Source organism: Rattus norvegicus, chromosome 19, assembly GCF_021556685.1.
Source record: "Rattus norvegicus strain SHRSP/BbbUtx chromosome 19, alternate assembly SHRSP_T2T, whole genome shotgun sequence".
Classification (NCBI taxonomy): domain Eukaryota; kingdom Metazoa; phylum Chordata; class Mammalia; order Rodentia; family Muridae; genus Rattus; species Rattus norvegicus.
The window spans coordinates 10,468,080-10,481,976 of record NC_141552.1 but is presented as its reverse complement, the minus strand read 5'-3'; the positions used below and the strand labels follow the sequence as shown (position 1 = coordinate 10,481,976).

The 13,897-nt window shown below is 45.0% G+C and overlaps 1 protein-coding gene across 11 annotated transcripts in view; it reads right to left on the bottom strand.

Moving 5' to 3' along the window:
• The window catches only part of Psme3ip1 (proteasome activator subunit 3 interacting protein 1), a 28,663-nt gene that overhangs the window by 4,277 nt on the left and 10,489 nt on the right, over window positions 1-13,897 (bottom strand). For 8 of the 11 annotated variants that reach the window (XM_087594491.1, XM_087594494.1, XM_087594492.1 and 5 more), the window contains 5 exon segments: window positions 10,231-10,326; window positions 9,677-9,814; window positions 8,894-8,992; window positions 8,036-8,157; window positions 3,475-3,605 (listed from right to left, as the gene is read on the bottom strand). In XM_087594491.1, the coding sequence (XP_087450617.1) occupies window positions 3,475-3,605; window positions 8,036-8,157; window positions 8,894-8,992; window positions 9,677-9,803 (479 nt within the window). In that variant the 5' untranslated portion in view covers window positions 9,804-9,814; window positions 10,231-10,326. 11 annotated transcript variants of the gene reach the window in all.

Sequence of the window (13,897 nt, the reverse complement as noted above, 5' to 3'; positions counted from 1 at the left end):
AGTGGAGAGTGAGTGGAGAGTGAGTGTGAGTGGAGAGTGAGTGGAGAGTGAGTGTGAGTGGAGTGTGCGGGAAGAGTGTGCCCACAGTTTCTCAATAGTAGGCAAGTGTTTTAGCATACAACTGCAGCCTTGGCTCAAGGTCATCTGTTTACATAATTTTTAAGGAAATAAAATAGCTATTTAGTTTTGCTGAGTATGCCTGCCTATTAAATTTCAAGACCTATCACTAAAAGAATAGAAACAAAGTATATATAATAGAAAGAAAAACAGCTTTTTAAGGTCATTTTCACTTTTTTTCTCAAAAGCAAGAATATAATTTTTTTTTTTTAAAGTAAAACGGATTCTGAGGATGTAGTTCAGTCATTAAGACAGTGGCCAAGGGGTTGGGGATTTGGCTCAGTGGTAGAGCGCTTGCCTAGCAAGCACAAGGCCCTGGGTTCGGTCCCCAGCTCCGGAAAAAAAAAAAAAAACAAAACAGTGGCCAATACCTGGGGAAAGCTGTGGGTTCAATCCCCCAAAATAGCATAAACCAGGCATGGGGACACACCCTGCAATAATCCCAGTACATAGGTGGAGAAGGGGGATCGGAAGTCCAAGGTCATGAGTGGCTGCACAGTGAGTTGGAGACCAGACTAGAATACATCCACCCTGCTCTATAAATAAATAAGTAAACAAGGAGCAAAATAAGAAGACAGTGTGAAGATGGTAGAAAATATATTTTAAAATCTAGGGGCTGGGGATTTAGCTCAGTGGTAGAGCGCTTACCTAGGAAGCCCAAGGCCCTGGGTTCGGTCCCCAGCTCCGGAAAAAAAGAACCAAAAAAAAAAAAAAAATCTAAATATAGACCACAGTAAATAAATACATTTTAAAGCCGTCATTTAAAGGTATTCATTTGAAAATATAACCCCTCCCACCAAAAAACCTTAATACCCAGGAAGATTATAAGTGGAAGCATGAATAAAAAGAGGATCAGGGCAGCTAGGCATGGTGGTGCACTTGGAAGGCAGAGGCAGGTGGATCTCTGTGAGTTTGAGGCCAGCCTCATCTACAGAGTGGAGTTCTAAGACAGCCAGGGCTACACAGAGAAACCCTGTCTTAAAAGACAAAAGGAGAAAGAGAGAGAGAGAGAGAGAGAGAGAGAGAGAGAGAGAGAGAGAGAGAGAGAGAGATCTCGAAGAGATCGAGGCAAATACTAGCATGGACAGGCTGGGGTGCTGGGATGACTATTCTTCATAGTCAACGTAACTACATCTGGAATAAGCAAAAGCCCTGGTGTCTCAGTCATTGTTCTTTTGTTGTGCAGAAACGCCATGACCAAAGCAATTCTTAGAGGAAGCATTTAGCTGGGCCTGGCTCACAGTTTCAGAGTTTAGCGCAGTATCACCATGGTGAGGAACAGCAGTACAGCACTACAGCAGTAGCTGAGCCTCATCCTGACTCATGGGCAGAGAGAGTCAGACCCAAAACAGATTCTCCTCAAAGTCCCTTAGAACTCAGCTCCAGGAACAAGTGACACAGTCTAAAGCCCTGCCAAGGAACCAGGATTGCCAAAAGTAGTCTGGTCTACATAGCAAGATCCAGGCCAGCCAGGTCCACACTGTGAGATTCCACCTTTAAAATAAAAATCATGATATACAAATCACAAGACCACAACACAATTAAGGTAGAAGTAGTCAGGAAAAACTAAGTACTGTACTTCATAGCCTCTACGATGCCAGGATTATAAGGTGTGTGTGTGTGTGTGTGTGTGTGTGTGTGTGTGTGAATTTTAGAACCAAGTGGAGTATGGACAATTTACCTCAATATTGAAAACTTAAAATACACCTCAGTATTATTGCTGAGGTGAAGAAGAAATCCCACTGGATTCTAAATACACAGTGGGAAATATAAAACTGTCCTCCATGAGAGCTGACAGCAGTAAGCAGTGCTGAGCCTCTAACTGAGAAGGCTGCAGACGAACGAGCGTGGCACCCACAGGAATCTCTAACAATAAAACAAGAATCACTTGAAAAAGACAGGAAACAGGTTTTGTTTTGATGTTTCATACACACTCTGGAGACTGCAGATTTTCACGGGGAATCTGAATTGTCCATGCAACTTTAACAACGAGGACTCCCACACTTAACATTCACTACGCCAGAGTTGGTGCGATGCCTCGGGGTCCACACTAGTCACAAATGCTCACGTTATTTTAATAAACCCCGCAGGAAAGCTCACAAAGTCCTGCCCCAAGAGGCTAATGTGTAACCTTGCTTCAAAACAACATTAAGTGATATACTTTGAAAACCCACAAGAGACTCTATACAGATCACCAAATAAGCTAACAGAGCCTTTCCTAAATATGATATAAAGACTAATATAGAGACAGTTGAAATAACCGTTCACCCATACCTAAGAGGTAATTGCCCACCTGGAGAGCTCATCAAAGCGGCCCAGGTCTGATTCTTGAGAGCCAGTGGACTTTGGGATGTAAGCCAGTGGAGGCTTACACCGGCTGTTTAAAGAGTCACGGTTTGCTAAGGTTCCTTCTCCGACGACCAACGCCCCCTGCCGCTGCTGTACCACAATGACATTTTACATGTGCTCAGTGTTCCCAGGGACATGTGCAGCAGATGTGCAGAGGATGTGCCAAACCACGAGACTGCATCAATACTCTCTATTCAAAACATGTGGCTGGCTGCCAAAACACCATATTGATTTTCCTAATAGACTGCACTTTACATCATTTTGCCCACGGTCTGGTTGGTCAAGCTGATTCAATCACTTTGGTGCCATTTCAGGATTTGAAAAGGGACAAGCAAACATGACAAAGAACTTATCAGAGTCTGCAGCAGTGCTACCCCCACATCAGGTCTCTAACCCGTCACAGCTGCCATATTCTCTCGAGGCCTCTGTAGCAGCTGTTCTCTGGGCGGTCTTCTCCCTTGTCCTCCATCAGAGTCCATTGCTGTACGCTGTCAACATCGTTTAAGCCCTTCTCTAACTTCCAGGAAGCACTCGTCCATCTGTGCCCCTCCCCCATGCTTGTTACCCCCCCCACCACAGCAATCCTGAGGCGTTTACTGCCTCATTTGCCTAGAGATACAAAAACTCAACACTGAACTCTTGCTTGCTTTATTACTGTACAACTGTGGACAAAAGTTCCTCATCTCTCCAGCTGTCTTTCCTTCTGTAAAACGGGTCATAGTAAACGATACTCTGTGGAACTGGTGAGAGCAATCTCCATTAGAGGGAATCTAACCTCCTGCAGGTGCTCAGTGAAGAGGAGGTGCAAGTCAGCTGAAAGAGGGATCCAATCAGGCTAGGGTCAGAGGCTACCGGGACACTAAATCTGGCAGGGGCAGGAAGGCGAGCGCACTGGAGCATTGTCACGGTATCACGCTGAATAACCATTTGCTCTGGGCACCACTGCAAGTGGCATTTCAGACCATGTAGCCAGAGGGAGAGTTTCACCGTGTGTGCACTCTCACTGACCTCTTATGCTTCACAGCTCCTGCCAACAGCTTTGCCTGGGAGAACTTGCTCCTGGTTTCTATGGGTTTCACAGCCAGCTTCTTCTCTACTTCCTTATTTTCTGCAGAAATTCCAACCTTGTTGAGATTACTGTGAGTTACAGGTTAAGGGTCAGATTAACCAAAAGGAAGAAATGCTACAGAGCAAAAGTAAATCCAGAGAACAACATATATAATCCACAGGTCCCTTGGCAGAACTTAAATGTGAGATCTTCCGACTTCGTTTCCTAAGCAGTTGGGATATAGACCTAAACCCTCAGATCCTGTGTCTGTGCATGTGGATATGTGAGTGTATCACTGTGCGTGTGTGTATCTCTGTGTGAAGGTCAGGCTTTAGTAATTTCCTACCTCAAACTCATCAATGTGCCCAACCCTGCTTATGCTTTTGAAAATGACCTCTGAGCTCCTGTGCTGTCTTTGGGAGTCTTCATTTACAGTCTTCTTACTGGAGTACTCTGATGTACTGCACCGGCAAGACAAGCTGGTTCTTATGGTTCTCATCTGAATGTCACCAACAGTCGTAGGACATTCTGCAAAGCCTGACTTCACCTTTGAAAGGTAAGACTTATTTCTAAGGAAGTCATACATAACTTCTCAATTTCCTTTATATTCCTTAAGACCTTTGTTGTGTGGCTGCCAAGATGGTTCAGGGAGTAAAGGCATTTGCCACAGTGCTTGAGTTCAATCACCAGAACACACATGGTAGATAGAAGGGGGAACAGACTCCTGTAAATTATCCCTAACTTTCCACATGCATTCTCTCTCTCTCTCTCTCTCACACACACACACACACACACACACACACACACACACACACACACACACACACAAACACACACACACACACACACACACACGGAGGGAGGGAGGGAGGGGGGAGGGGGAGGGGGAAGGGAAAAGGGAAGGAGGCGGGGGAGGAGAGAGACCAAGACAGACACACACACAGAGAGACAGAGAGAGAACAGACAGACAGGTTTGACCTGTTGGTACAGGCCTATATTCCAGATACTTAAAGAGGGTTAAGTTCTACTCTGGGTTATAGAGTGGTCAAGTTGGCCTAAAGTTAAAAGAGCATGCCTCACAATAAAAAAGTAGAAAAAGGGCTAGGACATAGCTCAGTGGTAGAGAGGTTGCCTAGCATAGGTAAGGTCCTAGGCTCACTCCTCAGTACCACAAAAGGCAGAAAATCCCTAAGCAGGGCACTTGTCACATCATGGTCCTCACCAGCTCACAAGACTGGTCACTCCCTGCTGTTCTCTCCTCTTGCGTATGTTCTTTCCATTTTATTTTAGGCTCTTCCTCACAACGTACTAAACAGGTAAATACATGACAGGGTGCAAATTAAAATGCAGCAGTGCCTTACTGGACAACAGTGACATCTAGTGCCCAAGACATCCAAGAAACAGCCTTTGAAAGATGAGAAACAGGCATTACCTCACCACACACACCAGGCTAGGTGGCAAATGCCCTACACACTGAGCCATCTTGCCAGTCCTCAATCTTCATTTTCTTTTTTTTTTTGGTTCTTTTTTTCGGAGCTGGGGACCGAACCCAGGGCCTTGCGCTTCCTAGGTAAGCGCTCTACCACTGAGCTAAATCCCCAGCCCCCAATCTTCATTTTCTTAAAATTACATTTAGGTACACACAACGGGAGATGGGACAGACATTTCCAGCAAGTACACAGAGGTGGGAAGACAACTGGCAGGAGTCAGCTCCTATTTCTACTACACAGGTCCCAGGGACCGAATTCAGGCCATCAGGGTTCAATTGTTGGGTCATCTTGTCAGCCCTAAACTCTCCTTTTTATTGGGGTGGGGGTGTGGGGTTGAAACTAGAGACAATTTTCCTAGTAAAAAAAATGTCAAAGTCATTAGTACATCACAGTCCCTACCTATAACTTTGTCACTAAGGCACAGAGCTCAAAAAAGGAAGAACAACAGAAAGAAACCTACTCAATATTAAATACTAAAATGGGAAAATGAGCATACCACAACAGGCATGGATTTCTAATAACAAGACACAAATGAAGAAAGAAAACACTTTAACTTGTCATTTCTTTAAAGCAGAGAAAAGGGAACGTGCTGCAGGCCTAACAGCCTGAGTGTCCCTGGGCTCCACACGGCAGAAAGAGAACCCACTCCAACAAGCGTCCTCTGACCCACCTCCACATGTATGCTAGGACCTACTCCTCAGAGCACAGGCAGAGGTTCAGAAAGTCTAAGTTTACGGTGAAACCGAGGGGCAACTCTGCATCCATTCTCAGCCTCAGAAGGAGTTGAATGCCACCAGCAGAAGCAAGGCTGGCAGCCAATACTCATGCCTCCAGCTCTGGCTGACATTACGCCCCAGAGCACCTGCTCACACTGCTCCCCCCATACTGTTGTATACGCTCTGCAGGAAAATACTAGCTAGTACAAATATAAAATCCTCCCATCAAACCAGGCAAAGTGGCAGACACCTTTAATCTAAGCTCTGGGGAGGCAGGGGCAGGTGGACCTCTGTTCCTGAGTCTAGCCTTGTCTACATAATAAATTCCAAGCCAGCCCGGGATGCACACCGACTCTGTCCTACCATCAGTAATCAATTCACTGATGAAGGATGTTCAAACAGAACAGTGAGTTTACTTAACTTACAAGCTTGAAATATCCAATAAGCTTCCCTGCAGAAGGATAAAACTTAGAATGGATTACTAATAGGATTACTAATAGATCCTGTGGGCTATATACTCATTTATTTATATATCTTTTAAGAATTTACTATATTCCAGGCACTGGGGGAAACAATCAGTCATTCTGGTTGTTACAGAACTGATTTTACATTCCAGCAGTAAAGAGATAAAATGAGCCAAAGCAAACAAATGCAAGTGTGCCTTATTTCAAACAAAGTTATGGGGCTTGGGTAGCTCAGTAGTAGAGCATGTGCTTGGAATGTAGGAATGCCCAGAGAACACCAAGCAACACCACTTGGTGCTACCCGGATGTAGTGGTACAGCGACCAGGAGCTGCAACCACACAGAGTGCTTAAGGAAGGAGTACAGAGCGGAGTCAGAAGCCATGAAACGCTAGCCTTGGGAAATCTGAGGGAAGAACATTTCAGGTCAAGGAAACCAGGAATTTGAGGCCTTGCAGTAGAATCCATTTAGTGATGTGTGAGGAACCTAATGGCCAGAGGCTAGAGTAGAGTGAACATCAGAAGAGTGGCCACAGAACCCAGGCGCTTTACTACGTCATGCAGAGCCCTGCAGAGCCTGACTAAAGAGTGCTGACTTGAGCAGGCATGCTAGTGCCCATCTTTAGTCCCAGCACTCAGAGGCAGAGTCAGTTGGGTCTCTGATTTCAAGGCCAGCCTGGTATACAAAGTGAGTTCTAGTCTAGAGAGGGCTATATGGTGAGATCCCTCTCAAAGAGAGGTCTACTTTAGACTAACTGCCACAGGGGAAAATCACTGGAGTGCTTCAAATAGTAAAAGTTACACGATGCCATTTACAGTTTACAATTCTGCCCAAAGAATAGATGGTTGGGGCAAAGAGAAATGGAAACCCAGTAGTAATAACCCTAGCAACACAGAAGAAAGTCCAGAGTGATGAGAAAGACAGCGAGATTTAGAGAGGTTTGGAGCTCCCTTTGTAAGTACTTTTGGCTAAGGCAGAGGAGAGGAGACAGGGAAGATCAGGAAAAGACTCTAATGGAGGGAAACTTGATTAGGACCAACATGGCAGAAATGATGATGATTTCATCAGCTAAGTAAGACGTGGAGGTGCCTACTAAGACATTCAAAGGCATGTGGTATTCATATGTAATCACAGTTTTGAGTCAACCTAGTCTATGAAGCAAGACTATCTCAGGAAAAGGGGAAAAAAGTTCTACAAGTAGATGTTTCCAACATGGTAATATTAAGTCAAACGACCTTCCTTGTTCCCTGAGCCCACCACAGGGATAGTTCTCAGTATATGGGAGGACTGTCTAATCTTGCTAAACACAGAAGAAAAAGCGGAGTGTTTCTGAACATGCCTTTAGGTCTGGGGAGATGGCTCAATTAGTAAAAGCACTGTCTGGGTTATGAGGACCTAAGTTCCAATCCTGAGCATAGAAGTAAAAACCAGGCATGATAGAGACAGGCATATCCTAGGAGTTTGCTGCCCAGGCAGCTTAGCTAGCATAGCGGGGCTCAGGTTCCTAGAGTCCTATCCAAGGGACTAAAGCAGGAAGTGAAGAGCAGGCTACTGGATGAGATTATCTTTGACTTCAGAAAGAGTGCACTGTGTGCACATGCATGTAAAAGATCAGAAACATTACCTTTTAAATCTCAGGAGCTAATGTCTCCCCAGGGAGACTGGCTACATTGCCCATCTAAGTCTAATTCAACAAGGCAAGAATACCCCACTACTGACTATGAGAATTTATGCCTAGTTAATCCTGAAAAATGTGGCATTCTGATTACAACAGATATGCACATGCAACATACCCCACCAGCCACAGCCAGTCAGTCACTCAGAGCCATTTCTCTCTGAGCACAAAGGATATTCTGTACTCCTTCAGCTCCTCCAGCTCTTCTTCTCGTCGCTGCTTCTCTATCAGCTCCTGCTGCCGAGAAACCTCGTCGAGGAAGTTGGTCTCATCTTCATCTAACCCTCTTACCATGTTTTCTGGGGAAAAAAGCGAACAAGGAGCACTGAGGAGACTGAGGGAGCACCGGGGAGACTGAGGGAGCACTGAGGAGACTGAGGGAGCACTGAGGAGACTGAGGGAGCACCGGGGAGACTGAGGGAGCACCGGGGAGACTGAGGGAGCACTGAGGAGACTGAGGGAGCACCGAGGAGACTGAGGGAGCACCGGGGAGACTGAGGGAGCACTGAGGAGACTGAGGGAGCACTGAGGCAGTCTTCTTTGGCTTTTCCCTCCCTACATGTTTAATCTGTGTGTGGTAGGTGTACACATGCACCAGGGCACTCACATAAAGGCTAAGGGACAGCCCTTCAGAGTCGATTCTCTCCTAACAGTGGGATCTGGGGATCAACTCAGGCTGTCAGCTTGCACGACAAGCACTGGTTGGTACTGCTGGCCCTTTTCCTTTTTAAACAAGCAGCATCTTCTTTAGGCAATTACAAGAAAGAATTGTTAAACACCATGGCTTTTTAATAAATAGCATGACATCAAGTCAAAGCACTTCTCCCCTTACTAGAACTTAGCACAGCATTCAAATGATATCTTAAGTCCTAAGTAAAAAGGAAGGCAGAAGATGGTCTTTTTTCCCACTGAATTGAGCTCCTGGGGGCTGGATAATCAAAATAGTCTATTACTAGTAACAAAGATGGTTTCATGGGGCCAAAGTACATCAAAAGGTCCAGTGAGTCCCTCAAATGTCAATTTCCTGAAGCTTACTGAATTTGAACTGCTCCTCATACTCCTGCTGCTTCCTGTCTTTCTGTTCCTGCAGCCGTTCGTACAGAGACCGGGGGTCATACGCCTCCTCTGGACATTCTGAAAGGAAGACAGGATAAAGGGGACACAGAATTTAGGTTGTTTCATATTATTTTGGAATCACAAAGAGTTGGAAAAATAGTTAAGTCTCTATAAATCTGAAGGTGAAAACCACACAAAGTCTAGTTTCCCTTTGCACCTCAGACAGAAGGGAGCAGGCAGTTTTTCAAAGACAACTATTAATGTCAAGTTACTAACTGGAGGAACAGTTAGTTCAAACCTATTAGCAGCAGCTCAGTTCAAACTGCCCCTCACCTGTAACAAGCAAGCAACTAGCAGAACCTCCTGGAAGACGCTGTGGTGGGGAAGGAGGGCAAATATGGAGTACTGGTTCTGCTGTGGAGAATTCACAAAGCTTACTTCACCCTGTGAGTCTGGTTTCTAAACTCTAGTGAGGTCAATTACCACCTTCTTGGCAGGGTTTTGTGAAGATTAAAGAGTTAAATGAGGGGTGGAGAGTTGGTTCAGTGGTTAAGGACACTGGCTGCTCTTCCAGAGGATCTGGGTTCAATTCCCAACACCTACATGGCAGCTCACAACTGTCTGTAACTCCAGTTCTAGGGCATCTGACACCCTCACACAGATACACATGCAGACAAAACACTAATACATATAAAAACAAACAAATTATTTTTAAAAAATAGGGTAAATGAATGATGTCCAACTCTAGGTCTATCTATATACCTTCTGGGTCCTCTGGTTTTCGAACTTTCTCCCATTCTTCTTGCCTCCTTTTGCGCCGCTCATCTAGTTCTGCCTCAGACACAAACCTCTTTTTGATGACAAGGTTACCATCATCCCCTCCATCCATAATGGAATAGTCTACAGAAAAAAAATTCAAAGGAGAACTACAATTAAAATTCTTTTTTTTTTTTTTTTTTTTTGTTCTTTTTTTCGGAGCTGGGGACTGAACCCAGGGCCTTGTGCTTCCTAGGCAAGCGCTCTACCACTGAGCTAAATCCCCAGCCCCAACAATTAAAATTCTTAAGAGCAGGGAGGAGGTGTAGTTTGGTTGGTATAATGCGTGGCTAGCATGCTCGAGGCCCTGGGTTCGAGCCTCAGCACCACACACTTGGGGTGTGATGGTGCCCATCTATGCTCCAGCACTTGAGGCATGGAGACTATCCTGGCTTAACAGGCAGAGCACGTCCTCGCTATCCACAGTCACTGAGATTCACAGCATGTCGCACTGAAGGTTCCAGTTGCTATCTCAAGAGCAGGATACAGCCTTGATTTACCTGTTCCTGCTTCCAAAGCAGACTCTAATGGGGACTCTCAGGTTCTCAGGGTGCTTTAGCAGTCCAGTCCAGTCTGTAAAGGGGGAGGTGGCAGATCTAGGAAAACAAAACACGGGTGTAAAGAGTGGAAGCACGAAAGCCAGGCCCTCCTAACCTTCACCCAATGCTCTCCATAGTAAACAGCTGCTGCCATTGGTCCTGCCTGTCCTCTCTGTGAAGCAGTGACCTTTCTTATTCCTACAAGCCCCTAATACATACGCTGACATATAAGACACCAAACTTCCTTTCTGCTTTTTCTTCAACTCAGAGAAGCAGGAAGAAGGAAAGAGATGGGAATGTCTTATTCCTCTTAAAAGTCAGCAGTTTGGAGCCGGGGGTGCAGCTTAGCACTTGCCTGGCATGTGCAAACCTTGGGATGCTGGCTTTTTAAATGTTTTTCTGTCCAAGTGGATTAAAGACCTCCACATAAAACCAGGTACACTCAAACTAAAAGAAGAAAAAGTGGGGAAGAGCCTCAAACACATGGGCACTGGGGAAAGTTTCCTGAACAAAACACCAATGGCTTATGCTCTAAGATCAAGAATCAACAAATGGGACCTCATAAAACTGCAAAGCTTCTGTAAGGCAAAGGACCCGGTCATTAGGACAAAATGGCAACCAACAGATTGGGAAAAGATCTTTACCAATCCTACATCTGATAGAGGGCTAATATCCAATATATACAAAGAACTCAAGAAGTTACACTCCAGAGAGCCAAATAACCCTATTAAAAATGGGGTACAGAGCTAAACAAAGAATTCTCAGCTGAGGAATATTGAATGGCTGAGAAGCACCTAAAGAAATGTTCAACATCCTTAGTCATCAGGGAAATGTAAATCAAAACAACCCTGAGATTCCACCTCACACAGGTCAGAATGCCTAAGATCAAAAACTCAGAGGATAGCAGATGCTGGCGAGGATGTGGAGAAAAAAGAACACTCCTCCACTGTTGGTGGGATTGCAGACTGGTACAACCATTCTGGAAATCAGTCTGGAGATTCCTCAGAAAATTGGACATAGTACTACCTGAGGACCCAGCTATACCTCTCTTGGGCACATACCCAAACGATGCCCCAACATATAACAAAGACACATGCTCCACCATGTTCATAGCAACCTTATTTATAATAGCCAGAAGCTGGAAAAAACCCAGATCCCCTTCAACAGAGGAATGGATACAGAAAATGTGGTACATCTACACAATGGAGTAATACTCAGGAATAAAAAACAATGACTTCATGAAATTCATAGGCAAATGGATGGAACTAGAAAATATCTTCCTGAGTGAGGTCACAAAAAACCACACATGGTATGCACTCACTGATAAGTGAGTATTAGCCCAAAAGCTCAAATTACCCAAGATACAATTCACAGACCACATGAAGCTCAAGAAAAAGGATGACCAAAGTACGAATGCTTCAATCCTTAAAAGGGGGAACAAAAATATCCATAGGAGGGGATATGGAGACAAAGTTTGGGGCAGAGACTGAAGGATTGGTCATTCAGAGCCTGCCTCACCTAGGGATCCAGCCCACATATATACACCCACCAAAATTAGACAATATTGATGAAGCCAAGAAGTGCATGCTGCCAGGAGCCTGATATAGCTGTCTCCTGAGAGGCACAGCCAGAGCATGACAAATACAGAGGCAAATACTAGCAGCAAACCACTGAACTGAGAACGGGGTCCCTGTTGGAGGAATTAGAGGGTCTTGCAACTCCGTAAGAACAATACCAACCAACCAGAGCTCCCAGGGACTAAACCACTATACAGGGACTGACCCATGGCTCCAGCTGCATATGTAGCAGAGGATGGTCTTGTTGGGCACCAATGGAAAGAGAAGCCCTTGGTTCTGCCAAGGCTGGACCCCCTGCTTAGGGGAATGTGAGGGCGGGGAAGGCGGGAAGAGGAGGTGGTTGGGGAGAGGGAACATTCTTATAGAAGAAGGGGAGGGGGATGAGATAGGAGACTCATGGAAACCAGGAAAGGGAATAACATTTGAAATGTAAATTAAAAGAAATCCCATTAAAAAAAGGGAAAAAAAGGGAAAAATGTTTTTCTGAAGAATTACAATTAATCATCTACTCAGACATGTTTTGTGTTCAATATATTACTACCTACCACAGCACAAACGAAACACGTTTGACAACCTAAAATAATAGTTCATAAAAAACTAAGTCCGGGGCTAAAGAGATGGCTCAGTGATTAAAAGCTCTGACTTCTTTCCTAGTTCAATTCCTAGTCCCTACATTTTGGCTTAAAACTGTAATTCTAGGGGTTGGGGATTTAGCTCAGTGGTAGAGCGCTTGCCTAGGAAGCGCAAGGCCCTGGGTTCGGTCCCCAGCTCCAAAAAAAAGAACCAAAAAAAACCCCAAAAAAACAAAAAAACAAAAAAACCCAAAAAACCTGTAATTCTAGTCCCAGGGTATGATACAACACCTTCACATATTACCATATGTATGCCACAGACATATATGTAAGCAAAAATACCCTTACACATTAAATAAATTTTAAAAAATGAAGTCTGTCGCCTCACAAAGCAGCTAAGGGCTTAGTGTAGCGCTCCTGGCATGTGCTACATACTTTCTGTATGTCATCATTGCATGTCATCAAGTTCCTCTGCACACACAGCCGATGAGGAAGGCTTGTCACAGACGATGCTGACACCGGGCTCAGTCACTGCTCAAGGCACATCAGCTCAAGGCCAAGTCTGACATCTAATTCATATTCTCAGACAGGCGTGGTGGCACATGACTGTAGTCCCAGTGCTCATGAAGCCTGAGGCAGGAGGATCGTAAGTACAAGATGAACCTAGAATACACAGCAAGTTCAAGGCCAGCCTGCACTATACGATACCTTGTCTCCAAAATCACATTTTTACTCACTTCGCCTTACTCCTCCTCCTCCTCCTCAGAAACCACATACTCTCAGTTAAAACAAAGACATGGCTGGACATGATAACCAATCCCTGTAATCTCAGCCCTCAGAAAGTTAGGGCAGAAAAGTGGGCTAGAGGCCAATCTGTGTCACACAGTGAGACCTTATTTCAAAAAACTAAGGGCTGGTGTCTTACTTTTTTATTGCTGTGAAAACACAGCATGAATGAAACAACCGATAGAAGAAAGGTTTTAATTTGGGGCTCTGGGTTCCAGAGGGTTAGAGCCCATTACCACCAGGGTGAGGAGCATGGCAACAGGCACGCATGGTGTTGAGGCAGTAGCTCAGAGATCATACATCTTGATCCAAAAACCCAAGACAGAGAGGGAGATGACTGGGAATGCAGATGGCTTTAAACCTCAAAGCTGACCTCCAGTGACACACCTCCTCCAATCAGGCCTTATCTCCTAATCCTTCCCAAACAGTTCTAGCAGCTGGGGACCAAGTGTTCACATACATGAGCCTACAGAGACCATTCTCTTTCAAACCACCTCGCTGGGAATGTAGCTACGTGTACTAGGCTCTGGGTTCATCCCTCAGACTGGGGAGAGACACATGTGAGAAGAAGGGCACATCAATTTTAGCTATATTTTCTATACCAAACTCCAGCACCAAGAATGCAATGTTTCTGTTTAGTAAAGATAAACATGGAACCAGGGCATGAAGCCCATTCAGATCAGAAGAATCATC